We start from the raw sequence: 27,466 nt of genomic DNA on the forward strand, positions 1-27,466 counted from the left end.
AGGAAAGTCCCAGTGACTGGTGAGCCAGCGCCACGGCAAGGGACAACTGGGGCCCCAGGCAAGGCTTCTGGAGCCCTGACCTGGGGGACACATGGCTGCCTGGCACTGTTTCTCTGGGCCCCTAGCCCAACCAGTGCTTATAGCCAGGCCTGGAGGTGTGAAGAGGAAGCTTTCGTCCGGCCGGGCGCGGTGGCTCAAGCCTGTAATCCCAGCACTTTGGGAGGCCGAGGCGGGTGGATCACGAGGTCAGGAGATCGAGACCATCCTGGCTAACATGGTGAAACCCCGTCTCTACTAAAAATACAAAAAACTAGCCGGGCGTGGTGGCAGCGCCTGTAGTCCCAGCTCCTCGGAGGCTGAGGCGGGAGAATGGCATGAACCCGGGAGGCGGAGCTTGCAGTGAGCCGAGATCGCACCACTGCACTCCAGCCTGGGTGACACAGCGAGACTCCGTCTCAAAAAAAAAAAGAAGCTTTCGTCCAACATTTACTGGCATTCTCCTGGGTGGGTGCCAGGTCCAGGTGGGGAACCCTATGCCCTTGAAGTCACCTTGGGAGGCACAGATGCTCTTCGTTCTACAGATGTGAGAACCAGGGTTTGGGAGGCTGGTGACACCTTGGTCCCACGCCACACTTGGCAGTCAGGGGTGCAGCCAGGACTGGACGCCAGGTGTGACTCTGAAGCCCATGCTCTTTTGGCTCCATCACGCTGTCCCTGAGTGCCTACTGTGTTCTGGGCACCACGGTGTGGCAGGTGTAAGCAGCTCCCCCTGCTCCCATGGACTGTGCCCTCTTGGGGGACACCACTGTTTGTGGTTGCTGGTGGGGGTATCCCCCGGGATGGAGAGCAGAGTGGGACATCCAGGAAGCCTCTGTGGGCCTCAGAACCGGACCTCAGCTCCGCCGATCTTCACAGGAAGCATCCATGGAGTGCCACTGGGGTCCCTCCATTGTGCCGGGCACAAGACCCCACTCAGCCGAGCTGGGGCAGGTATTGGGGGAAAGAAAAGGGAGAAGCAAGGGGTAGGCTGTGGAGCCCGAGGTGCCAGTTGCCCAGGTCAGGCAGAAAGTGTCTCTGGAAGGGAAACTGAGGCCTGGAGGACGGGGACCGCCCCAGGCCACCCAGCAGGTCTGCATTAAGGCTGGGACTAGAATCCAGACTTCCTGGGAGGATGCCAGCCCTGTCCCTTCCCATCCCTGTCCATCTAAGAGGCCAGGCCGGGGGTCCCTGGGCCTCAGCTTTTCCCCCTGCAGAATGGGCTTGGCCATGCTCGGGGGTGGATGGAGCAGCGGTTGCTGAGTGGCCTCTGCCTGGCCCTCTGAATCCAGTTGGCACCACTCTCCCTGTCTGGCTGCAGCTCAGCAGGACCCTCGCCCCCGCGGGCAGGAAGCGGCTCTGGCGCCCGCTGCAGGCCTCCCCATCATTACCGAAAATTGCTCCATTGTTGGTGATGCACACACCTGCTCGCAGCGGATAGTGCCGTGCTAACGTCATTAAGCCCTGGGCCTCTCGGCAGGCAGGGCTGGAGGTGGCCGGCTGGAGGAGGCTGGGGGAGGTCGCCAAGGTCCCTGGAGGGTCACCTTCTCCCCACCCCCTCTCTCTTTCCTTTCTCATGGGTTGGAAATGAGCACGGGGTCTGGAGTCGGCTGAACTGGAAGGTCGGTCTGACTGGGGCCACTTCCCAGTGGTGTGACCTCAGACAGGTCCCTCAGCCCCTGTGGACCAAACAGCCCCCCACCCCCACCCCACCCCATTGAAGTCTGGTAAGGATGGAGGGATGTCTTGCTCCCAATGCCCTCAGGGGCCAAAGCCCTCCCTGGACCTGATGGCACACACAGGGACTGGCGCTGGGGGGAACATCCAGGGTCTTCGGATCCTAGAACAGGAGGCAGGGTCAAGGATCAAGCTCCAGAGGGGCCTCAGTTTCCCTCTGAGGACACACAGGGGTCTGTTGAGGGGTAGAAGCCCAGCAGGGCTGGAGCAGGGAGGGGCAGGGCCAAGGTTCAGGGGTCCTTTTCTGGCGCCCGCCTGGGAGGAATCATCTTGCTGCCAGGCACATGTGACGCGCTCAGACCATAGTAACAAGAACGGCTCCCGGCCCACAGCACTACCGCTCTGAGCCCTTTCCTCAGCTAAACCCATCTCGTTGAAGGAGGTTAATTGGCCTGGTCAACATCATGCAGATAACTTGGGACCATTTTCCGAACCCCTCAGCTCTCGGGGACACCTCAGGCACCTGCTCAGGAGATGCAGTTTTCCCTGGGGAACCACTCCCCCCTCACTCTGGTGGGCTCGGTAGGGCCAACTCCACCCCTGGGCTCCAGGGTTCATGTGAGTCTCAGGCATGGCTCAGCACCATTACCACAATGGGTCTGGGGTGACACACATCACATCCCCAGCCCCGCCAGTGGGTGGCAGTCCTGGCTGGGAACCCGGGAAGGAGGTGCCCTCTCCAGCTGGAAAAGCCATCCTGGCTGCCTTCAAGGCTACCCTCACCGAGGCCGCCTAGGGAGTCTGCCTGGAGCAGACAAGACGGAGGAAAACCAAGCCGAGAGCTGGGGCAGGCGGATTCCCCATGCTGTCGTCTGAGCACCTGGATCCAGCCCTGACTGAAGCTAGCCCTGGGGCTTAATGTTTTACAAGTTACCAAGTCCACCTTCTCTCCTAAAGCCCATACAAGATGCGTTTTTATAGTTGGAGTGGGAAAAATCCTGCCGGGTGAGACTCTGTCCAGGTTGGCATCCCGCTGAGACTCTGTCCAGGCTGGCATCCTCTATCTCATGGGAGAACAGGTCACTCCCACCCACGAGAGGTCTGTGGCTCTGATTAATGAAAAGTGGAAGTTAGATTATTTTTTGGTAGATACTAATGTGTTGTTAGTTATAGTCGCCAGCAGGAAAGGCATCTTCCAACACAGCAGACTCTGGAGAGAGGAGGGTGCCATCCTTTCTGTCCACAGGAGGCATCCATGAGAGGTCTCATCTAGGTGGCCTGCCTTGAGTGGCCCCAGCAGGGACAGGCTTCGGCCCCTGCCCACAGCCCCTCCAGACCACTCCCTCAGGGGCTGGAAGAAGGCAGGGGAGGCTTCGGGGAAGGGTGTACCTTGTTCCCCCAAACCCCTGGCCGTCCTCTCCCCTAGGTGGCCCCATCTCCCAGCACCCCCTCCCGGCAGGCACCACTAAGGAAAATCAGTGTCAAAGCCACTCTCCCTGTCACCACCTCCTCCTCACTTGGGTCACCACCTCCTTTCCTTAGGGTCACCAGACAAGATGCAGGACGCTCCTTAGGGTCACCAGACAAGATGCAGGATGCTCCTTAGGGTCACCAGACAAGATGTGGGACCCTGAACTTCAAAATCTGAACTTCATTGTCAGGACGAATAATGTTTCAGTATGCACCTCCCATGCAGGGCACTCTTCATTGTAAATCCAAAATTCCACTCTAGCGGCGTGGGCTGCGCCTGCCTGAGCAAACCTGCCCACTCCCTTTTCTCTCCCTCCAAGGCCCTCCTCCACTGACAGGGACATTGCGGGTGGGGTGGGGTGCTCAGTTTTTTTTTTTTTTTTTGAGACGGAGTCTTGCTCTGTCTCCCAGGCTGGAGTGCAGTGGCGCGATTTCAGCTCACTGCAAGCTCCGCCTCCCAACTAGCTGGGACTACAGGCGCCTGCCACCACGCCTGGCTAATTTTTTTTGTATTTTTAGTAGAGACAGGGTTTCGCCGTGTTAGCCAGGATGGTCTCGATCTCCTGACCTTGTGATCCGCCCGCCTCGGCCTCCCAAAGTGCTGGGATTACAGGCGTGAGCCACCGCGTCCGGCCGGGGCGCTCAGTTTTAAGGAGCCATGAAGTTCTTTGGCGAGGAAGAGAAAGCGCTAGCGCTGGGGTTGGGTGGGGGACTGAGGGAGTGGCTTCCTGGGACCTGGACCCTGGGGCCTGGTAGGGGGTGGCAGGCTGGGCATTGGGGGCGTGGCTTGCCCAGCACACAGGGGTTGGGGGGCCTAGCCACCAGACCCATGAGGCTCTGTTCCACTGTTGGCTGGGGATCCCCGGTAACACCCAGGGCCCCTGTGAGCCCAGAGGATCCTGAACAGTGAAGGTGCCCATCTGTGCCCAGGCAGGGTGAAGGGAGCCTGCTCCAAGCCCAGGAGGGGAAGGCATGGCCTTGGCTCATTCAGTGGGTCTTGTTATCTCCACTGGACTGAGGAGGGAACACGGTAGAGGGAGTGAGACACTCGGTCCCCACCCTCAACACCCAGCCGGGCCACGGCCAGGCCTGTCCCCCTGGAGGTCATGGCAGAAAGCAGAATGATTTCCTGGCTCTGGGGAACATCATGGATCCACTGGGACCCATTGATTTTTTGCAAAGAAGCAATTTTTTTTTTTCTAAGGAACCAGACAATTACAAGAAAGAAAAAACGATCAGGTAGCCCTGTCTCTCACGAGCCCTGTCTCCAGCACCCACTCCTGGGGAGGGGTGGTGGTTCCCATGCAGGTCTGCCTTGCACCTCATAGGTTCATCAGGTCATTAGGCCACATCCAGGGACCCTGCCTCTGTCTTGCCTGTGTGGCTACCCCCATGTCACATGGAGGAGCCTAGGGTCCTCTCTGTCTGGCTCCTTTCAGAAGTGGAGACCCTGGCCTGGGGGTGGGGCTGTTTGTGGAGCCAGTCCTGGCGGTAAGAATATGAACTATTTGAACAGCAGGCAGGGTTGGGCCTGCTGTGTGCCCTCCACACGGCCTCTGCCTGGTGGTGCTGCCGGAGATGTCCCCAGATCCAGGACCCTCGGCAGCGGCAAAGCCCAGGAGGGATGTTTCCTGCAGAAGCCTAATGCCAACGGGTGTGCAGCCTGCAGAAAAGTTTGCTTTTGTGTTCAGCTGACCTCATGCTGCCTTCTTCCAGCAGAGACCGAGCAAGAGCACCAGGAGGGGACAGTCCCAGGAGGGCTGGGGAGGATGCAGCCCGAACATTCCACAGAGCCTCCAGGGGCTCGCCAGAGGGCAGTGGGCTCCCGACGTCTTGACTTTCCTCTTTTGGGTTGTTGTAGATTCCAGGCCGTTGGATGCAACACTACAGAGACCCCATGTGCCCTTTATCGGCTTCCCCCACAGGGGAGCTTGGGTGAGCCACCCTCCAAGACCACAGCACACACGCCGTAGCCGCATGCAGGTTCCCACTCCCCTGCACTCGTGGGTGCTGTGTATGTTTCGTTTTATGTCATATTTCTTATCGTGGTGATAAACATGAAGTTGACCACTTGAGCTATCTGAAGCATGCGGTTCAGTGGCTCTCCCTCTGCCGCGTGCCCATCGCCACCCTCCACCTCCAGAGCTGGTCATCTTCCCAGCCTGAAACATCAAGCCAATAGGATCCTTTCACATGTGCAGACTCGTGGCCCCACCACCCACACACAGAATGACGGTCCAAGGACCCCGGCACGGCCCTTTTCTGTCCATGGCTACCTCCACCCTGCCACCCTCCTCAGCCCCTGAGGACCACCAATCCATTCTCCTCGTTGTTGTTTCTGGAACACTCTGTAGAGGGAACCATCATGTGTGACCTCTCAGCACTGGCTCTCCCTGGCCTGACACCTGCGGTCCCCAGGCAGACGCCATGCGTGCAGAGCTGCCCCCGCCCCCGCCAAGCGCTGCTGCACCCCACGGCTCTGCTGCCTTTTTAGTGGCACCAGGACAGGTTCCTGGCCCGTGTGTTCACTGACGAGAAAATCCAGTTGCCTCAGCATGTCTGCCCTTCAGGACTCCCTCCTGGGGCCAGCGCCAACCTGGGCTCTGGGCACAAACGAGTTCTCTGTTCTCCAGGAGCTCAGGACAGGCGGGAGGGTGGGGGATGGTGGCTAACGTGAATAGCGTGGAAAGTGCACATACAGAGGGTGGTGGGCCCAGCTGTGCAGAGTGGGTGTGGCTGTCTTTGGCTTTTTGATTAGAGGGCATTTCACGGGGTGTCTGGGCAGGGAACGCGGTCACAGGGATCAGCAACACTGGGGAGCAGCCTCAGCGTGGCCGAGACACAGGAAGGGGGGATGGGGCCAGTGCTGTGGGCACCATGGACTCCCAGTGAGGGGCCTGGCTCCCTGGCGCAGCCACATGGGAAGACTGAGGGGCCCGGGCACCAAGTAGGGGAGCCGTTAGCAGGCCACTGCCATTGTCCAGGGCAGGGGTGGAGGTGACAAGCATGGCGGGACCTGGGGTGGACCCGAGGGCAGAGCCGCTGCACTGGCGAGGTGAGGAGGCCAAGGCCCTGCATGAGACTGAACTCAGCATAGCACGTGTGCCGGGAAGCACACATGACAGCAAGATGGAAAGGGGGGCCGGGCATGGAGGCTCACACCTGCAATCCCAGCACTGCGGGAGGCCGAGGCAGGCGAATCACCTGAGCTCAGGAGCTCGAGACCAGCCTGGCCAACATGGTGAAACTCTGTCTCTACTAAAAATACAAAAACTAGCTGGGTATGGTGCTACGCGCCTGTAATCCCAGCTACTCAGGAGGCTGAGGCAGGAGAATTGCTTGAACCTGGGAGGTGGAGGTTGCAGTGAGTCAAAATTGCGTCACTGCACTCCAGCCTGTGTGACAGAGCAAGACTCTGCACCCCACCCACTGCCGTCAAAAAAAAAAAAAAAAGAGATGGAAAGGGACGTGGCTTGGGATCGAACAACATGCCCCCCCATCCACATCCACAGAACCTCAGAATATCACTATTGGAAATGGGGTCTGTGCAGATGTAACTGAAGATCTCAAGATGGGGCCATCCTGGGTTGAGAGAGGCCCAGATCCCACAACTGGGTCCAGAAGATAAGAGGACACACACGGGGTGAAGTTACGTGAAGACGGGGCAGGGGCAGGAGCCTTGCCACCGCCAGCCGAGGACGAAGCAGGAACGACCTCCCTGGCCTCGAGAGGCCACACGCCCTACGGCAGAATCCACTTAGGGTTTTTTGTTTTTTGTTTTTGAGACAGGGTCTCACTCTATCGCCCAGGCTGGAGTGCAGTGGCGCGATCTCCACTCACTGCAACCTGCGACTCCTGGGTTCGAGCAGTTCTCCTGCAGCAATTCAGGTGGGGTCTGGGTGCCCTGGGGCCCTGCCACCCTCCACTTGGACACGGGCAAAGAGGAGTTTGCCCTGAGCATCCCCTGTAGAAGCCCAGTTCCATGGCAGCACACACACACACACACACAATTTCAGGCCGGACGCAGTGGCTCACGCCTGTAATCCCAGCACTTTGGGAGGCTAAGATGGGCGGATCACGAGGTCAGAAGATTGAGACCATCCTGGCTAACCCGGTGAAACCCTGTCTCTACTAAAAAATACAAAAAACTAGCCGGGCAAGGTGGCGGTGCCTGTAGTCCCAGCTACTCGGGAGGCTGAGGCAGGAGAATGGCGTGAACCCGGGAGGTGGAGCTTGCAGTGAGCTGAGATCCGGCCACTGCACTCCAGCCGGGGTGAAAGAGTGAGACTCTGTCTCAAAAAAAAAAAAAAAAAAGTAGTTTCAAACTAGGAGCAGCCTAAAGGCTCCTCGTGCTCGCACCATCTTCTGTGCACCTGCCCTGCCAGTGCTTACTGACGCTGTCTCTGGGTCAGGTGTTCTGAGGCTACTGGGGATACACAAAGACCCTGTGTCCGAGGCAGCCCACACATGCTGACGGTGGGGGGTTGACCTTCACCTGCGGTCCCTTCTGTAACTAAGGACCGCAGTGTCGGCCGCCTCAGGCATGGCTACTAAAGACCCACACAGACGGCCACATAGCGTACACTCCAATTACAGGATCTGTCTGGAAGGCAGATCCCTGTGGACAGAAGGTAGATGGGTGGGTACCCGGGGGAGGGGGAAGAGGGGGTTGATGCTTACGGGGACTGGGTCGGTTTTTGGGGTGATGAAAATGTTCTGGAAATAGCAGTGACAGTTGCACAACCTTCTGAACATATGAAAAACCACTGAATTATATAAAGTGGTGAATTTTGTGGTATATGAATCATATATCCCATTTGAGAAGCAGAGTGGCAAAAATTTGTTTCTAGGCAGGAAGCTCCTGGGGAAGCCAAGTGTAGCTTTACCATACTCAGGGAGAACAGTGTTGGAGAGAAAGCTGTCAGCCTCTAGAACGCGGCGGCAAGAGCTGTGTGTGTGGCAGGGAGAAGTCTTGGGGCTTTCTGCAGCAAGGAAAGTTCTGGGCAACCTTCGCGGCGGTGACCCCCCCTCTGGAGTCCCAGCTTCAGCAAAGGACGAGCTTGTCCCCAGAGCAGCCAGAGTCAGGCCTAGACCAAGGTCCCAGCCCACGGGGAGGCTGGGCTAGGGGCTCCGTGCAGAGGCCGAGCCACCAGGCATTTTGAGCAACCCCCTGCAAGAGCATGAAGATGAAAGCCAGGGATAATTAACGCTCTCAGGCCTGGGTTGACTCCACAAAATCCTTTGTGGTGGCCTGAAAGAAAAAGCAAATAGATGCAAAACCCATCTCTGGTTTCTAGGATAGAAGGACCTTTGAAATTATAAGACATTAAAATAAAGCTTCGGGTAAAAGGACTGTCATGTTCTAGCTGCAGATTTGATGTGAGATCAAAACGGAATTGCTCTTCTTGAAAGCCCAGGCGCTGGCCTACTGTGCAAGGTGCGCCCCACCCCAGCGTGCAGAGAAGCGGCCCAGGACCCTTGCAGCTAATCTCACCTGAGGCTGCTGTCTCTCCTCGAAGGGCTGAGGGTCCCCCTCTGATCATCCTTCTCTGCTTTTTTGTCCTCTCCACTTTGTTGTTTTTTTTTTTTTTTGAGCCGGAGTCTCGCTCTGTCGCCCAGGCTGGAGTGCAGGGGCGCAATCTCGGCTCACTGCAAGCTCCGCCTCCCAGGTTCACGCCATTCTCCCGCCTCAGCCTCCCGAGTAGCTGGGACTACAGGCGCCCGCCACCACGCCCGGCTAATTTTTTTTTTTTTTTTTTTGTATTTTAGTAGAGACGGGGTTTCACCGTGTTAGCCAGGACGTTCTTGATCTCCTGGCCTCGTGACCCACCTGCCTCAGCCTCCCAAAGTGCTGGGATTACAGGCGTGAGTCACTGAGCCCAGGATGCTCTGTTTTTCTTTTTCTTTTTTTTTGAGACAGGGTCTCGCTCTGTCACCCAGGCTGGGGTGCAGTGGTGCAATCACAGCTCACTGCAGCCTCGACCTCCCAGGCTCACGCGATCCTCCCACGTCAGCCTCTGGAGTGTCCCCTCCACTTTCTTTCTTAGGGGTCTCTCAGGGACATGTCAGAGGTCGGAGACTACTTGGGGGGCGTCTATGGGACAGGCAGGCTGCCAGCAGCTGAGCTGTCCTTGCCCTGTGGCCCCTCTGCAGTCAGGGAGATACCAGGCATGGGCCTGGCTCGGATGCATCAATCCCTGACGGCAAAGACTTAAACCATGGACAGAAAAGGTGATGCGGCAGCCTCGAGGGGAAACGCAAGGCCCCCTTAGCTGCCGTCCCACCAAGGGATGCCCATCGTCTCCCTTCGGCTTGGCAACTGCCTGGCGCAGCACAAGGATTCTCTTTAAATCCCCAGCAAACGGAGCCGAGTGGAAATTCCGCCCCACATTTCTAGGCACATGTCTCCTTCCACTCCTCACTACACCCTGCCTAGGCCACGGCTGCCTTCCGGGAATAACGCTGACAGTTCCACGGCCCACACCCCCTTTAGTTAACTTGCTGTGCACACGGCAGCCCAGCCAGAAACACGCAGCCGGGTCGGATATTGGATGCATTCAGTCGTGAAGCCTGAGGCTTCCTGGCTCCCACCGAGCACAGCGCAGCGTTCTGAAGGACAGGAAGAAGCTGGCCTCACTGCTCTTCTCAGACGGCTGATGGAGAAAAGCACACAGCTGCCTGCGCTGCTCTGCCTGCACTTGCGTCCTCGGCGCCACCCCTTGTGCAGCAGTGAGCCTCCCTGAGACACTGGTGCCTGGGCTTGCTGTACTGTAGGGCTGCTGGACAATGGGCCAGACCCAACCCCAATGTGGATCCAGAGGTCTCTCTCCGTAGCAAGCCATGGAAGCGTGACGGGCACTGTGCTGAGAACCCGGGTCTGCACCTCTGACCTGGGGCTCTGGCCGTGCGGTTCCGCTGAGCTCACCCAAGAGTCCATGCGTGCACGGCGGAGACCCGAGTCAGCGGCAGGGCTACCCTGTCATGGGCACCCCAACCCCTCATTAGGGGTGTTAATCAGCACAAAGGAGCCAACTGGCTAATCAGTCAGCACACGCTGACAGACACAGGAAATACAGAAGGCAGGCGGGCTGGGGGCGCACGCTGACAGACGCAGGAAATACGGAGGGCAGGCGGGCTGGGGGCACAGAATGCTCCCCCCACCTGAAGACATCCCAGGCCAGCAGGCGGGGCCCCAGAGACCCAGAAGCACCACAACTCCCATGTGTCCACAAGGCACTTTCTTTATGCATTCAAAGCCACCTCGTTCACATCCAGGTTTGCTCAGACAGGGAGGCCCAGAGGCGACCCCGCTCTGGCATGGCTACCACCTGAGCGGCTGGCGGCCCTTGCCCAGCTCGGCCTCCACGTAGGCGTCATGCAGCACCTTCAGGTGCAGCAGCAGCTGCTCCAGGTTTTCACCAGTCAGCGCTGACAGCGCAATGACCTCCCGTCCCAAGTGATCCCGGAGCTGGGACAGATTGGCTCGGGCTTCAGGGAGGTCAATCTTATTTGCGATGATTGCGTGGGGCCTCTCAGACAGGCCCTCTTCATACATCTCCAGTTCATATTTTAAATCGTCAACTTGAGTCCATGGCTCAGGCTGAGAAAGATCCACCACGAACAAGAGAAAGCGGCAGCGCTCGATGTGCCTGAGGAAGGCGGACCCCAGACCCCTGTTCTGGTGGGCGCCTCGTATGATGCCAGGGATGTCAGCCACTGCAGGGAAGACAGGGGCACACGAGGTGACCACTCGGCCCAGCCAGCACCAAGAGCGCCTTCCATCTCGAGTCTGGGAGGGAAGGCCCGGAGCCCACTGCGGAGGCTGGATTTCCTGAGTTCTAACACTTTCCTTTCAAGGACCACCTTGAACTGAAGCCATTTGATTTAGCACCTGGGTGATTCATTGGGCCAACTGACACCCGAGGAATTCAGTGCTGGGAGATGTCTGGGAGACCGGCATGGCGATGGGTCCATCTAGTAGGGAACATTTAATACCTTCTCTTTCTGCTTCAAATAGGATTCAAAACAGAGGAAAATGGCTGCCTGTACTCTACTAATAATCTGATTACTGACAGAAATTATTGTAGAGTCCTCTGCAGATAAAAAGTGCCGTCCAAATAACCCTACCGGCAGGCTTACTATTTTTAATGGGTACATTGTCTTCTGGGAAAAAGTTTTATTCTCTCAAACGGCACAAGGAAAGCTTTTAAGTCACATGTTGTGATGCTGCTGAGCTTCCACAGATGAAAGAGGGGCACAGACAGAGTGGGAAGAAATACTGTCCTCAGGGCTGGAATTTCTTTTTTTTTTTTTTTTTTTGAGATGGAGTCTCGCTCTGTCGCCCAGGCTGGAGTGCAGTGGCCGGATCTCGGCTCACTGCAAGCTCTGCCTCCCGGGTTCACGCCATTCTCCTGCCTCAGCCTCCCGAGTAGCTGGGACTACAGGTGCCCGCCACCACGCCCGGCTAGGTTTTTGTATTTTTAGTGGAATATTTTTAGTAGAGACGGGGTTTCCCCGTGTTAGCCAGGATGGTCTCAATCTCCTGACCTCGTGATCCACCTGCCTCAGCTTCCCAAAGTGCTGGGATTACAGGGGTGAGCCACCACATCCGGTCAACAATGCTACATTTTAAACAGAAAGCTAAATTTAAGAGTTACATCATTATTTTTCTGAATTATGTCATTTAAATGTAACCTTTGGGAGAATTCTGGAAGTTCTACCTGCTATTTGTTGGTGGCCTTCATAGTGGACGATCCCAACGTGGGGCTTCAGGGTGGTGAACGGGTAGGAAGCCACGGCGGGTCTGGCGTTTGAAATGGCCCGGAGCAGTGAGGACTTCCCGGCATTGGGGAATCCCACCTGGGGGAAAGAGGGAAGTCAGCAGTGTACAGGTGGGAAAAAGGTGAGCCGCACAGCTGTTCTCTTCTAGGCCACTGGCAAATCCCCATCGAGACCAGTGGATTTTCTAGAGTTCAGTGTGTGCAGATGCTGTTGGCAGTGGGGACACCTACCATCCCGGCGTGGGCCACCGTCTTGAGCTCTAGGTGGAGAACTCGCTGCTGTCCTGGCTGTCCAGGGGTACAGGTCACAGGGGCACGGTTGTCGTTGGCCAGGAAGAAGCGGTTGCCTTTCCCTCCTGCCCCGCCCAGTGCGGCGATGTACTCGTCTCCCACGCGAGACAAGTCGGCCACGACTCTGCCTCCCTCCTTCACCAGCGTGCCCACGGGGACCTGGGAAACAGCAGGCACTCATCAGCTGAGCTCTATGAGCAGTGAGGACAGGTGGCCTTAACCCATTCCTGAAGCAAGTGCTAAGGAAAGAAGAGCAGACTGTGCCGGGTGGCTGCCCACCCCACTCACCTCTGCTGACAGCTCTGGAGTACAAGGAGAAGGTCCCAGAGCTCCAGAGGTTTCATGGGGCTGGGTACACACCCTTCTGACTGCACAAAGGGCCTTTTCAAATAGTGTTTCTAAAACATTAGGGTGAACTGAAGCAACCAGAAAACAGCTAATCTAAGAGAAGAGTGAACTCAGTTCACAAATGAGATGCAGGCCCGCTGGGTGCCAGCGGCCTCCCTCAGTGAGAGGGCGGCTCATGGGGCCAGAGGCAGAGGAAGTGTGCGTGCCGTGGGCTCCCTCTTTTTAGAAGAGAATCATTTCATGAGTCTTTCACTAGACACGCACGTAGTGCGACCCTGGTAAAAATGCCTGTCTGGGGTTGCTTCGAGGGGTGGGGCTGCTTTCCCGCTGTCTGCCAGCCTCTGCTTCCACTGTGCTGCTTCCTGGCTGTGGGTGTCAAGTCACAGGGGCCCTGTGGGTCACAGAGTGGCCCCAGGAGCCGGATGATCCAGAACAACAGGGACAGGGCCAGCTCTGGCAGTCTCGGCTCACCTGGACGTAGAGGACGGCGCCACTGCGCCCGAAGCAGTTTTTACTGCCGCCATCTTCTCCACTGAAACCCTGGTACCGCGACAGGACCGACGACAGGGACTTGACTTGCTGGTCAACTAAAGCGAGAACAAGAATCTCAGTCCCTTTGTGTTACGGCAACCACGGCCTATTGCTGACATCTCTGGGTCCAGTTTAAGAACCTTAAAAATACGTATGGAAGCGAGGAGTGAGGCTGCAGCAGAAGTTACAGAACCAGCAGTGTCATTTTTTTAAAGTGAAATTCTTATTTTCCTTCAAAATGTGCTATCATTTCTGAAAATGTTTAAATTTCTCATTTTTTAAAGTAGTTATATTCTATGACTTTGTTGTCAATGCTTCATTCCCAGCTCGCTCTGCGTCTGTGCTGAGTGAGTGTGAATAAAACCAGCAGCTGGCAGTACCCACTGAGACCACCGCACAGGCCTCATGCTTTCACGTGACCGGCACGTCAGGTTCCCTGACAGGAAACCCTGGGCTCCTGAAATTAAAAAACAAAACAAAACATGTTCAAAGTTGCTTTTTCTTTTTTTTTTTTTTAGACAGAATCTTGCTCTGTCGGCCAGGCTGGAGTGCAGTGGCATGATCTTGGCTCACTGCAACATCCGTCTCCCAGGCTCAAGCAATTCTCCTGCCTCAGCCTCCCAAGTAGCTGGGATTACAGGTGCCCGCCACCACACCCAGCTAATTTGTTTTTTGTATTTTAGTAGAGACGGGGTTTCACCATGTTGGCCAGGTTGGTCTCGAACTCCTGACCTCAGGCGATACCCTCACCTTGGCCTCCCAAAGTGCTGGGATTACAGCTGTGAGCCACTGTGTCTGGCTGAATATCCATGTAATTTATAAAAATGATATCCATACATCAGGGTTTTTTTGTTGTTGTTTATTTTTTTGAGACAGGGTCTTCCTCTGTTGGCCAGGCTGGAGTGCAGTGGCATAATCGGAGCTCACTGCAGCCTTGACCTCCTAGGCTCAAGCCATCCTCCTGCTTCAGCCCCGAGTAGCTGGGACTATCAGTGTGTGCCACCACATCTGGTTATTATTATTATTTTTTAAGAGACAGGGTCTCACTATGTTGCCCAGCCTGGTCTCAAATGCCTAGGCTCAAGTGATCCCCCACCTTGGCCTCTCAAAGTGCTGGGATAACAGGGTTGAGCCACTGCGCCTAGCTGGGTTTAAAAATTTTTACTTTTTTTTTCAGACAGGGTATTGCTCTGTCACCCAGGCTAGAGTGCAGTGGTGTGATCACGACTCACTGCAGCCTTGAACTTCTGAGTTCCGGCAATCCTCCTGAGTAGCTGGGACCACAGGTGGACGCTATCACCTCTGGCTAATTTTTTCAAAAATTTTTTGTAGATCCACAAACCTTGAGACCAAAAAAAAAAAAAGACACGGTCTTGCTATATTGTCCAGGCTGGCCTTGAACTTACAGGCTCAAGTGATCCTCCCGCCTCAGCCTCTCCCCAGCCCTGCCCGCACTGCCCCAGGGCACCTGCCTCTCAGAATGACGTGTCCGCCGTTGCCTCCGTCCCCTCCATCGGGGCCTCCAAACTCCTTGCGGGGCTCACTGTGGAAGCAGCTTGCCCCGGCGCCTCCGTTTCCTCCACAGACAAGCACTCTCCGACAGTCCACAAAATACCTTTTCTACAGAGAGCACAAGTATCCCACGTCATCTCAACACTCCGAGGTCCTTTCACGATACCATACATCCATTTGAGATGTGCCTCTTCCATTTACGACAGCCTATTACAATTACAGGTTAATGACACTAACACTGCTAATTGCTTCTAAAATCCAAAGAAAAAAAACAGTTCCCACAAGTCAGTAGCATTTGTAGACCAAGGTCAACCCACAATGCAGATGTAAGTATTCTGTGTGAACCTACACTTCAAAAATTCAGCATTTCTTATTCTGGGTGAGACTGATTTAAAACCACCAACAACAAAAATCAGCATTTTTAACCTAAAAAACCCACATCTTGCTTAGGAAATAGTCCTTAAATAATGTGTTTCCTGAAATCATAGATCTTTACTCTCAGAAAGTTCCAGTTTCCCAGGACGCGACAGGGAAACAGGGAGTTAGAGTCGTTCCTGGACAATTACCAGGCTTTCGACTCTGAAGAAAGAGTATTTTCTGGGGCCTGACGAAAACAGGGCTCATTTTAAAAATGTCGTGATGCAAACTGAGCCCCTCGCTGGAGGGAAAGTTTTTTTTTTTTTTTGGCAGAGTCTCGCTCTGTCGCCCAGGCTGGAGTGCAGTGGTGCGATCTCTCACTGCAAGCTCCGCCTCCCGGGTTCACGCCATTCTCCCACCTCAGCCTCCCGAGTCACTGGGACTACAGGCGCCCGCCACCACACCCGGCTAATTTTTTGTATTTTCAGTAGAGACGGGGTTTCACCGTGTTAGCCAGGCTGGTCTCGATCTCCTGACCTCGTGATCCGCCCGCCTCGGCCTCCCAAAGTGCTGGGATTACAGGCGTGAGCCACCGCGCCCGGCCGGGAAAGTTGTTCTTTAGGTCACTAAGGTAGGTACAATCTGGATAAAGACAGAACCAACCAGGATACTGTTCAACACACAACAGCTCCTACCACAGGACAGTCAGCTCCCGCGGCCCAGGGTGCTGCAACCTCACCACACCCTGGGGAGGACGCCTGGCTTCTGCCCATGTGCATGGACAGATGCACCCTAGCCCTGTCCCAGGGCTGCTGCCTCTGCACTCCCATCTAATACTCCTCAAATGCAGCTTTTTTGTTTTTTTCTTTTAAAAGAAAATACACAAACATTTTAAGATTCTTTGGCACCACCATGTGGAAAAACCATGAACTGCTATTTCCAAATCTCAATATGTAATGCCGTCATGTGCCAACGCAAGCAAAATCCACCAGACAGGGAAGAAAGCCCCACTGGTGAGCACTACACGGAGGACAAAACCTCGGCTCACTTTCTCTGCTGGGGATGAGACAAGCCTGTGCAGACACTTCAGCTATTTGAGCACACATCCCACCAAAGCAGCTTGTCCACTGGAAGTGCGGTTTGTCCCAGTAATGCTTATCTGAAGCCCCTCCATTCAGGAGGAAATGAAGGGAGTCATAAATGTGCATTTTCTTGAATTTATTAGAGACAATTCATGTTTTAAATAGGAGGTTTTGGTAAACAGAACAAGAAAAACTTGTAAGGCTTAAAGAACCATAAAATGGAGGGTCTATTGCCCTGACTTGTTTTATTTCTATTTATTTATTTATTTAAATTTTTTTTTTTTTTTTTTTTTTAAGTAGAGACAGGGTTTCACCATGTTGGCCAGGCTGGTCTCGAACTCCTGACCTCAAGTGATCCGCCTGCCTCAGCCTCCCAAAGTGTTGGGATAACAGGCATGAGCCACCACGCCCAGCCCCCACATTTGTTTTAAGAAATAGCCACACATATTAAAGGATATATGTAACATACATGTAAGATACACAGGCTCATGGTAAAATGAGCAGCCTGTATCACAGCTTTCCAAGCATCCAGCGCCTCTCCCAGCCTGCTGGGATCTGCTGAGTGTGGGATTTCGCACACAGGCCTGCGTTTCACCCCATCATTTTCAAGAAGCTCCATGTGCCCCGTCACTAAGATCACAGAGATGAGATCAAGAGGAGGACCCAAAACCACACCCTGTGCCTTCTGAGGAGGAGACAGGCAAGCTGCTCTGACTCCAGAAGTCTCACCAGCTTTTTCTCAGAGAGCGGCTTCTTCCCCGGGAGTTCCTGACGCTTGGCGTGGTCTGCACGGCCGACCGAGAGCAGCCTGGGAGAAGCCTGCTGTGGCAGTCGCCGGCTGGGCTTGAGGCCAGCCCATGTGGACAAAGCCCAATGCCCCACGTCCTCAAACACGGTCCTCAATCTTGCTGAGAAAAGCCTTGCAGGTGACATGGCCCCTACAGAAGACAGATTGGCAAAAGGAGATGCTTGGTTTAACCCTGGGCATGAAACAGAAACGGAAGAGGAGGGTCTCATGCAGCAGGTCTCCATGCACGTTTCTCAAACAAACAAGTGAACTGATGAATCTGACTCTCCTGGTCACTCACCCTCTCGGCCCTGGGTCACGTCTTGTCCTCTGACCCGTCAGCCTATCTGTGACTTGGGAGCAGGATTTCTGTACAAAGGATTTAAAACATTAAATCTTCCACAACACTGGACATATCCTCTTACGGAACAGCAAGTATCCGCTCAACGAAAATATTAAAAAGGAAATCTGAAGTGCAAGTCAAAATTTCTTGAAAAACACCCATTTATTCAAATGTTATCAACAGTGTTATCTTGTGTAATTTTCAAGTTGTTATATTGGAACACAAGAATATTAACCATGGAGCATAGCGGCTAAGCACCAGGCTCTGGAAAGCAACTCTAAGGGAAGGCCACGCACCTGTGTGGCCTCAGCCTCCTCACTTGTAAGGACAGGGCTGGGTGAGGACGGGCTGAGCTGATCCACATGGCTGCACAACAGCAGCCCTGGCTGTGGCACTGACAGAATGAGAAGTGTACACTTGGCCTCTGCTCCTGGCTCCTGACACACAGCTCTCAGAACACTGGTAATTTCCTGAGTGACAGGGGTGATAGGGGTGCCTGATGCAGAGCTCCTAAATCCCTTGGACTTCCTGGGTGACAGGAGAGTCTTCTGTTCTAATGAGGCACCTCTTGGTGGGCTCCTGGATGGCCTTGGGAGGGGGCTGGTCATCATAAAGACCAAGCCATGATGAGAAGCCTGGGCCTTTCAGCCCCACCCCCACCCTCCAAACAGGGGAGAGGGGCTGGAGGCTGAGTTCATAACTGATCATGTCTCCATGACGAGGCCTCCATGGAAATCCTTGAACTAGGGGCTTGGGAAAGCTTTCAGTTTGGTGAACTCATCCCTGTGCTGTGAGGGCAGCCACAGAACTCCCTGGGTACAAAGGCTCCTGTGCTCAGGACCCTCTGGGCCTCGCCCGTGCCCCTCCTCACCCAGCTGCCCACCTGTGCCCGCTGTGGCATCCTTTATAGTAAACTGGCAATGCAAACTAAGTGCCTTCCTGAGTTCTGTGAGCCACTCCCGTAAATCATCAAACCTGAAGGGGTCATAGGAACCCCCAATGTGTAGCAAGATGGACAGAAGTGTGGGTACCCCAGGGACCCACTACTTGCGGTCAGCATCTGAAGTGGGGGGCGGGTTGGTGTGACTGAGCCCCTAACCCCGGGGTCTGTGATCACCACGGCAGGGTCAGAGTGAACTGAATTACAGGATGCCTGGCTGGTGTCTGCAGAGGACGGGCGAATTGTTGGTGTGGAAAACCCACACACTTGGTGCCTGATGTGCGGTGTGGGTGGAAACACCCCTGGGGCGGCAGGGTCGGCACAGCTGCAGACTCTTAAGTGCCAGCTACTGTCACTCTCAAAGCCTCATTTAAGCCGTCACTCACTCATTCCACCGCTCATGACAGCCAGCTACCTTGCCGGTGCCAAGGGCACAGTGAGGAAGTCGCTGACCCTGCCCTCCAGGAGAGGACAGCCCCTCCCTTCACCATGAGCACAAATGCCCTCCTGCTTCCAGAGCTCCCCATTCTTCAGCAGGTCCCACAGGAGGGACCTTACAAGGCGCTCCCCGTCCTGACTACGAGAGGTGTGTACAGAAGGGGCCCCAGTGGATGGCTGAAAACTCAACACGAGGCCAGCGCGGGAGCACGAAGGGACACCGGCGCCTCCTCCCTCGTAGTGCCTCGGACGCCTCCCTCTCCCCGGCCTCACTCCTCCAAAAGGTGCCACCTCCTTTGGGGGGTCACTACCTCTGTGGGGTCCTTGGCCATTCTGCTTTAATTCTGAGGCAATCACAGAAAAGCTGGAAGAAGAGTACAAAGAACTTCCTCCGGAATCACTTGAGTCAGTCGCCGACTGGACTTCCCGACACCCAGAACCTTCCATGTGTGTTTCCCACAGACAATGGTGTCCCCTCCAGAACCAGGGTGCCATCGAGACTGGCCATGACCAACAGCCCCTCCCCATACCCTCCCACGTGGGCCCCAGTCCCAGCAGCACCTCTCCCCTCAGGAGAGTCTGCGTCCCAACCCTGGCTTCCTCAGCCTCTCCTGACTCCGGGCCGGCCCTGACACGGGAGGCGGCAGGCCAGCTGTGAGCAGGATGTCCTCATTCCCAACTCAGCACTCTGGGCTCATTCTAATTTTCTCTTGTGGTCCTGCTAACTCCATTCTCTGACTATAAGAAACTGTGCCTCCGTGCCCTTTAAGATATTTATGGAGCTGCTCAACCCCTACTGGGACATGCCCACAGCTCCACCTCCCTGCCTGCTCCCAGAGCTCCCCATTCTTCGGCAGGTCTCTGTTCCCCGACTGGCTGAGTTCCCATGCCGGCCCACCTGTCCATGGGACACCCTCCCCTTGATATCCTTCCTGTAAATATATTTTAAAGGACCGCTGATTTTGAGATGGTTTTAGATTTGTGGACAAGGTGCAAAGGCATCCCCGCAGACTTCCTCCCCAGTGTCCCCCACAGCCGCGCCTGTGTGGCCTCCACTGGTGCACTGCTAGTAACTGAGCTCCAGGTGGGGCTCGGGGCTCAGCAGTTTCCCAAGAGCATCCTTCTCTTCCAGGACCCAGGCCAGGATCCACCCTGCTTTTTACCATTATGTAGGATATTTTTAAGTGCTTGAAGAAAAGAGGCACCGAGGCATTCTATATGCAGGGAAAATCTCTTTCAGAAAGGAAGGTGCAATAAAGATTCTCAGATGGCAGAAAACGAACACAGTTTGTCACTAATATACCTGCTCAAGAAAGTTCCTCGGGTTGAAGGAAAATGATACCAGAGGGAAGCCTGGATCTTGAGGAGGGAAGGGAGAGCAACAGAAATGGTAAATATAAAATACTATTGTTTTCCTCTTAGGAGTTCTTAAATATGTAAGACTTTAGACAAAAAAAATATTGTGTAGTGGGCTTCCAACGCGCATAGAGGTAATACACATGAAAGGCAACAGAAAGGTCAGGAGGGGATTCAAGGGACCCAGATGACTGCAAGGTCCCCACGTTTCTGTGAGGGGCACAGTATGAACTCTGAGCAGACAGTGAAGGCTAAGAGGTGTGCAGACTGGAACCTCCAGGGCAATGACTAAGACACAACACAAAGACACAGATCCGAGAAGCCAACAGATAAATGAAATGCTCAGAACGAGCCCAACAATTCAGAAGAAAAAGAACAAACAACAAAAAACAGAGGGGACAAACAGGAAAGCAATAATAAAAGTGCATCTAAATCTAACCATATACATCATTTCATTAAATGTTCACGTGTACAAATTCTAATTAAAAGGCAGAGGCTGACAAAGTAGATTAAAAAGAGCCAGCAGGGCACAGCGGTTCCTGGCTGTAATCCCAGAACTGTGGGAGGCCAAGGCGGGAAGAACTCTTGAACCCATGAGTTCGAGACCAGCCTCGGCAAAATAGCAAGACCTCCGTCTCTACTGAAGGAATTAGCTGGGCATGGCGGCGCACCCCTGTAGACCTAGCTCCTTGGGAGGCTGAGGCGGGAGGATCACTTGAGCCCAAGAATTCAAAGCTGCTGTGAGCTGTGAATACGCCACCGCACTCCAGCCTGAGCAATAACAAGAGAACGAGACCCTTTTTTTTTTTTTTTTTGAGACAGGGTCTCACTCTGTCACCCAAGCTGGAGTGCAGTGACATAATCACAGCTCATTACAGCCTTGACTTCCTGTGCTAAAGAGATCCTCCTGCCTCAGCCTCCCAAGTAGCTGGGGCTACAGGTAAGTGCCACTGTGCCTAACTTCTAAAATTTTTTTGCAGGGACGGGGTCTCCCAGTTACCCAGCCTGGTCTCAAGCGATCCTCCTGTCTTGGCCTCCCAAAGTGCTGAGATTACAAGCATGAGATTACAAGCACCACACCTGGCCTGAGACCCTATGTCTAAAAATAGAAAAACAGTAAAGATACAAAATCTGAACAATACTATCAAAATATTTATCTAGTTGACATTTATATAACAGTACATCCAACAACTGTAAAATATACTCTATTTTCAGGTGCAGGTGGAATATTCACCAAAACAGACCATAAGATGTGTCATAAAAGAAGTCTCGGCCGGGCGCGGTGGCTCAAGCCTGTAATCCCAGCACTTTGGGAGGCCGAGACGGGCGGATCACAAGGTCAGGAGATCGAGACCATCCTGGCTAACACGGCGAAACCCCGTCTCTACTAACAACACAAAAAATTAGCCGGGCGAGGTGGCGGCGCCTGTGGTCCCAGCTACTCAGGAGGCTGAGGCAGGAGAATAGCGGGAACCCGGGAGGCGGAGCTTGCAGTGAGCTGAGATCCGGCCACTGCACTCCAGCCTGGGCGACAGAGCGAGACTCCGTCTCAAAAAAAAAAAAAAAAAAAAAGAAGTCTCAATACATTTAAAAGAAATCATATACAGTCAGCCCTCCGTATTTGTGGAGTCAACAAACCTCAGCTCAAAAATATCCGGAAAACAAACAAAACAGTAACAATACAACAATTTTTTTAAATTTAAAAAATAAAGTATAACAGCTATTTACAAAGCATTTACATTGTATTATACTATAAATAATCTAGAGATTATTTAAAGTATACAGAAAGGCTGGGTGCAGTGGCTCACACCTGTAATCCCAGCAGTTTGGGAGGCCCAAGGCGGGAGGATAACTTGAGGCCAGGAATTCGAGAACAGCCTGGGCAAAATAGTGAGACCTTGTGTCCACCAAAAAAAAAAAAAAAAAAAGAAAATTAGCTGATTAGCTGGACATGGTGGTGCATGCCTATAATACCAGCTACTTAGGAGGCTAAGGTGGGAGGGTCACTTAAGCCCAAGAGTTGGAGGCTGCAGTGAACTGTGATCACACCACTCACTGCAGTCCAGCGTGGGTGACAGAGCTCCTGTGGCTTTGGAGGGGTGGGAAGTATATGAATGCCAACCACAGGGAATATTCTCAGAATTAAATTGGAAGTCAATAGCTAGAAAATATCTAGGAAACCTGCAGATTAAACAAGCTTCTTCTAAATAATCCACAGGTCAGAGAAGAAATCAAAAGAGAAACTGGAAAATGTTTTGAACTGAATGATAATGAAAATGCAAAATACCAGAATTTTTTTTTTTTTCTGAGACAGAGTCTCGCTCTGTCGCCCAGGCTGGAGTGCAGTGGCGTGATCTCAGCTCACTGCAAGTTCCGCCTCCCAGGTTCACGCCATTCTCCTGCCTCAGCCTCCCGAGTAGCTGGGACTGCAGGCGCCCGCCACCACGAAATACCAGAATTTAAGAGATGCAGCTAAAGCAGTGTTTAGAAGGAAACTTACAGTTCTAATGGTTACCTTGGTAAAGCAGAAAGATCTAAAATCAGTAACCTAAGGCTTCAAATCAAGAAACCAGAAAGAGCAAAGTAAGCATGGAGTAGAAGGAGGAGAATCATACAGAGCAGAAGAAAACAAAGAGACAACAGTAAGACGTAACGGGAAAAAACAGGCTCACTGAAGAGACAAGCTAACACACCTCTAGCTAGCCTGATCCGGAAAACGAGAGAGCACGAATCTCCACTGTCAGAATGTTCGACGGGTTATCAGCACACACCTTACAGACAGCAGAAGGGCAAGAGAATGCTAGGAACTACTTTACGCCAGCAAATTCAGTAACAAATTCAACTTACATGAAATGGACACATTTCTTGAACAAGGCAACTTATTAAAGAAACACAAGAATAAACAATCTAAAATAGCCCTGTATCTACTCAAGAAGTTAAATTTGTTATTAAAAAACACTCCCCAAAGGAAAACTCGAGCTCGGCTTGTTTTCCTGGTAAATTCCATGTAACATTCCAGGAAGAAACAATGCCAACCTTACACACTTTTTCGGAAAATAGAGGAAGTGAGATCACTATCCAACTCATCCTATGAGGCTAGCACCAAAACCTGACACTATGAAAAAACAAAATTATAGACCATACCCCTCATGAACATAGATGCAAATAACGCTTAACAAAATATCACCCAATTGAATCCAGCGGTTCAGAAAGGATCACACATCAAGACCTAGTAGGGGTAATCTCAACACAAGGCCACATCAAGCAGTCGAAACTCAGCCCAGGCACTTCTCTGTATCAACAGGTGGTACCACCGTCTCAACACCCACTCACGAGGAGGAAAACAAAACATCTCAGCAAACTGGGAACAGACGGGAACATCTTCACCCTGATAAGGGCACTACATGGGGCCTATAGCTAATCGCACTTAATGAAGAAAGACTGAACGGTTACCTCCCACGATGGAGAAAAAGGGCCTCCACATGCACCATTCCAATGCAACAATGTCCTTTCACACACTGAAATAAAAGGGAAAAAAAAAGAAAGGAAAAAGGAAGAAATAAAACTGTCCCTGTTTACAGAAGAGAGGACAGTTCCATAGAGAATCCCAGGGAAGGCCAGGCGCGGTGGCTCACGCCTGTAATCCCAGCACTTTGGGAGGCCGAGGTGGGCAGATCATTTGAGATCAGGAGTTCGAGACCAGCCTGGCCAACATGGTGAAACCCCATCTCTACCAAAAATATAAAAATTAGCGGGGCGTGGTGGCGGGCGCCTGTAGTCCCGGCTACTCAGTAGGCTGAGGCATGAGAATCGCTTGAACCTGGGAGGCGGAGGTTGCACTGAGCCAAGATCACGTCACTGCACTCCAGCCTGGGCAACAGAGCGAGACTCCATCTCAAAAAAAAAAAAAAAAAAAAAAGCCCCAGGAAGTCTACAAGAAGACAATAAGGTGACTGAGCAAGATGGCAGGTTATCAGGCTAATATAAAAAAATCAATTGTATTCTTAAATACCAGCTGCAAACAACTGTAAATTAAAATTAAGAAAAAAACCCCATTTATGGCAGTGCCAAATACAAAAAGTACCTGAAAATCATTTAACAATAAACCTTCAAGACCTCTACCTCACTACTTGCAAAATACTGTTCTAAGTATTTTTCAGGGATTAACTCATTCAGTCCTCATAAAACTGTGAAGTCCTTCATCATCCTCATTTTAAAGTTGTGGAAACTGAGGCAGACAGGTGGAGAGACTTAACCCAGAGCTGTCAGATGGGTCAGGGGTGGGGCATAAAAACAGGCCGGGGAAAAACGACTCAGGCTCATCAACACAAGCACAGTCACGGCTCAGCCTGCTGGGACGTTACACCATCCAGCCCGGATATTCTGGAAACCAGACTTCCTGCCGCGGGTGACACGGAACCTGAAGATCAACCGCAGAGAAGGCCGCAAAGCCAACCAGAGACCTGAACTCGGAATCTTGCCTAATTTGCTTCCTCCTGTTTGCCCTTTCAATTTCTCTTTGGAGGTCCGCTGAGTGCTGTGGCTCTCCCTTGCCGGATGAACAAATCCCACTGTTTCACGCCGCTCTTTGGTGTCTTTATCTTCCTTCCAACAAGGCTGCCCTTGACCTGCCCAGTACAGTCCCCACTGGCCAAATGTGGCCATTTGGCTAACATTAACGAAAATGTAAAAACTCAGTCCCTCAGGCAACATCTAAGTGCTCATGGTCACATCGCGAGTGGGTACCATGTGGGACAGCACAGATTAGAACACTGCCCTCATCACAGAAAGTTTTTTTGAGACAGGAGTCTCACTCTGTCGCCCAGGTTGGAGTGCAATGGCATGATCTCACCTCACTGCAACCTTCGCCTCCTGGGTTCAAGCAATTCTCATGCCTCAGCCTCCCAAGAAGCTGGGATTACAGGCACCCATCACCACACCCAGCTAATTTGTGCAGTGGTGGGATCTCAGATCACTGCAGCCTCCCCCTCCCGGGTTCAAGGGATTCTCCTGCATCAACCTCCCGAGTAGGTGGGATTACAGCCACGTGTCACTACGCCTGGCTAATTTTTGTATTTTTAGTAGAGACGGGGTTTCACCATGTTGGCCAGGCTGGTCTTGAACTCCTGACCTCAGGTGATCAACCGCCTCGGCCTCCCAAAGTGCTGGGATTACAGGCGTGAGCCACCGCGCCTGGCATTTTTTTTTTTTTTTTTGAGGCAGAGTTTCGCTCTTGTAGCCCAGGTTGGAGAGCAATGGTGGGATCTCGGTTCACTGTAACCTCCATCTCGTGGGTTCAAGTGATCCACCCGCCTCAGCCTCCCGAGTATCCTCCACCACGCACCCACCACCACACCCAGCTCATTTTGTAATTTTAATAGAGGCAGGGTTTCACCATGTTGGCCAGGCTGGTCTTGAACTCCCGACCTCAGGTGATCCACCTGCCTTGGCCTCCCAAAGTGCTGGGATTACAGGTGTGAGCCACCACGCCTGACCAATATATCCACTTTTAAATGTATTCCTAACAATAATATCCTGCGAGGGGTAATACTGCATGCTGAGCTATCTTCCACTTTCTACCCTGACCAGACCAGCTTTCTACCCTGCCCTGTGCTGTGTGTCAGGAGCCTGAGCCTGCCCCTTAGGAAAACCTACTGGGACCTGGCCCTCTACCAGAGACGGGAGGCAGGAACAGGAGGCTGGGACACGGACCTCCTTGCCCACTCAGATTGAGGCTTACACCTCCAGTCCAAGAAGCCCTCCCCAGTGACTCTTCCCTCTCCTGGTACTGCTGTCTTCCCTGATCCTTTGGCGTCCAGGAGTAGAAACTCCACTGACACAGTTCCAGGATAAAGGACCAACCGTCATTTACCTATACTCTCTTTGCAAACGGTCCCTTTATAAACCCTCCTCAAATCCTCCTGTGAGCATGAAAAATGATTTTTTTTTTTTAAATGTATTTGAGAAAGAGTCTCGCGCTGTTGCCTGGGCTGGAGCACAGTGGTGCAGTCTCAGCTCACTGCAACCTCCACCTCCCTGGTTCAAGCGATTCTCCTGCCTCGGTTTCCCAAGTTGCTGGGATTACAGGCGCCTGCCACCACGCCCGGCTACTTTTTTGTATTTTTAGTAGAGATGGGGTTTCACCATGTTGGCCAGGCTGGTCTTGAACTCCTGACCTCATGATCGGCTCGACTCGGCCTCCCAAAGTGCTGGGATTACAGGTGTGAGCCACCGCGCTCAGCAGAAACCTCATTCTTGACTTTACATTTTTTATGCCCATCTAAAGCAGTGGAGGCTGAGACTCAGAGAGGTTAAGTCACTTGCCCAAAGTCACACAGTATCCTCTGGCCTCCCTGGCATGTTGCTGATACCTGCATTTTACCGCAGGAATCTTCCCACTGAGGTTCGCGTACACATAGACTTCCCAAGGGACTAAGGCCAGGATAATTTCGAAGGAATCCATTTTCTCAAGTTTTGCTACGTTCTCTCTGCTCAAACAGAACTGCGTGAGGACGAACTTGCGTTTAAAACAATATGAGTTATCCTTTCCTATTTTTTTTTTAAATGGGTCCACCCCTTTACAAAAGAAAGGTATTTCTCCAGCGACATTGCCCAACAACTTCTCTGATTCCCATCCACAGGTCTGCGTGAACGCCATTCCTCGGTATCTGCAGCTACGAGAACGTAAACGGGAACAGAACGGATAACCGGCTCTCACAGGGCAAAAGCCACCCACGGACAGTGAACTATCTGGCGATGCGTCTCCTTGAGGAGCGTTTACAATACAAAACTTTATTTTTATCATCCAAATGTGCATATATTTATGTTGTTTTGTGCAACTGTACACTACCAATAATCACTTTAAAATTCCAGAAGAAAATGTTTAATACTTACAGCCGTAAGTATTAGGCAAATACTTAGGCAAATTCCTAAACAACTTGACTCGGAACTCACACGCGGCAGCCATCTCTGTGACAGAGAAGCACGCGGGTGGCTGACAGGACTTCCGACCCCCAAACGCGGCTCTGCGGAGAGAGTGGGGCAGGACTGGGGAGCAAGGCGCCGCTCCCCACCGCGGTTCGCAGCCCGGCAGCCCTCCAGGCCTCTCAGCTGCTAGGCCGGGGCCTCTCCCGCTCCCAGCGGCCCCGTACCCCGCGGCAAAGCCGAGGACCCTCCTCGCACCTGGGCCGCGACCAGCCCCCGGGACCAAGCTCCCCGCTCCCGCACTCACCGGCTCGGGAAAGCACGTCACTTCCGGGGCGTCGCAAGCGGCCGACCACTTCCGGGGCCTCTCGGCTTGGGCAGCGCCAAGCCCTGCCTAGTGCGCAGGTGCAGAAGATACGCCGGCGGAACCGAGGAGGGACCTTGTCCCTAGGAGCGGGAGCAGGAGGAACAGCGGGAAGGCTGCGGAGCGCTCAGCTGCACCCGCGCTTTTCGCCGGCGCCCTCGCTGCCCGAACACAAGGACAGCCGCCCCGCCCGTTCCACCCGGTGTCCAGGGACCTCCAGCTCCTCCGAC

General features: G+C 53.3%; 1 protein-coding gene and 1 long non-coding RNA gene across 2 annotated transcripts; both read right to left on the minus strand.

Moving 5' to 3' along the window:
- Positions 1-7,954: 7,954 nt before the first annotated feature.
- LOC112633270 lies at positions 7,955-10,002 on the minus strand. Its single transcript, XR_003121506.1, has 2 exons — positions 8,678-10,002; positions 7,955-8,434 (listed from the first exon to the last, which is right to left on the minus strand). It is a non-coding gene; the product is annotated as an uncharacterized LOC112633270 (long non-coding RNA).
- A 403-nt stretch (positions 10,003-10,405) lies between these two features.
- Positions 10,406-27,254, minus strand: MTG2 (mitochondrial ribosome associated GTPase 2). Its single transcript, XM_025399780.1, has 7 exons — positions 27,180-27,254; positions 16,814-17,022; positions 14,606-14,753; positions 13,074-13,189; positions 12,195-12,413; positions 11,904-12,042; positions 10,406-10,899 (listed from the first exon to the last, which is right to left on the minus strand). Exons 2-7 carry the CDS (start codon positions 17,015-17,017, stop codon positions 10,505-10,507), a joined length of 1,221 nt encoding a protein of 406 aa, XP_025255565.1. The 5' UTR covers positions 17,018-17,022; positions 27,180-27,254; the 3' UTR covers positions 10,406-10,504.
- Positions 27,255-27,466: the final 212 nt, after the last annotated feature.

This window comes from Theropithecus gelada, chromosome 10 (assembly GCF_003255815.1).
Source record: "Theropithecus gelada isolate Dixy chromosome 10, Tgel_1.0, whole genome shotgun sequence".
Classification (NCBI taxonomy): Eukaryota; Metazoa; Chordata; class Mammalia; order Primates; family Cercopithecidae; genus Theropithecus; species Theropithecus gelada.

Excerpts from the sequence above, each read along its gene's own strand:
- MTG2 (XM_025399780.1), bottom strand. The coding sequence starts at position 17,017 with ATGTCACCTGCAAGGCTTTTCTCAGCAAGATTGAGGACCGTGTTTGAG. Across the intron at positions 13,190-14,605 it reads CGGACACGTCATTCTGAGAG|TTGACCAGCAAGTCAAGTCC; the intron begins GCAGGTGCCCTG and ends TTCTCGCTTTAG. Across the intron at positions 12,414-13,073 it reads GCGCCGTCCTCTACGTCCAG|GTCCCCGTGGGCACGCTGGT; the intron begins GTGAGCCGAGAC and ends GCTGTTTCCCAG.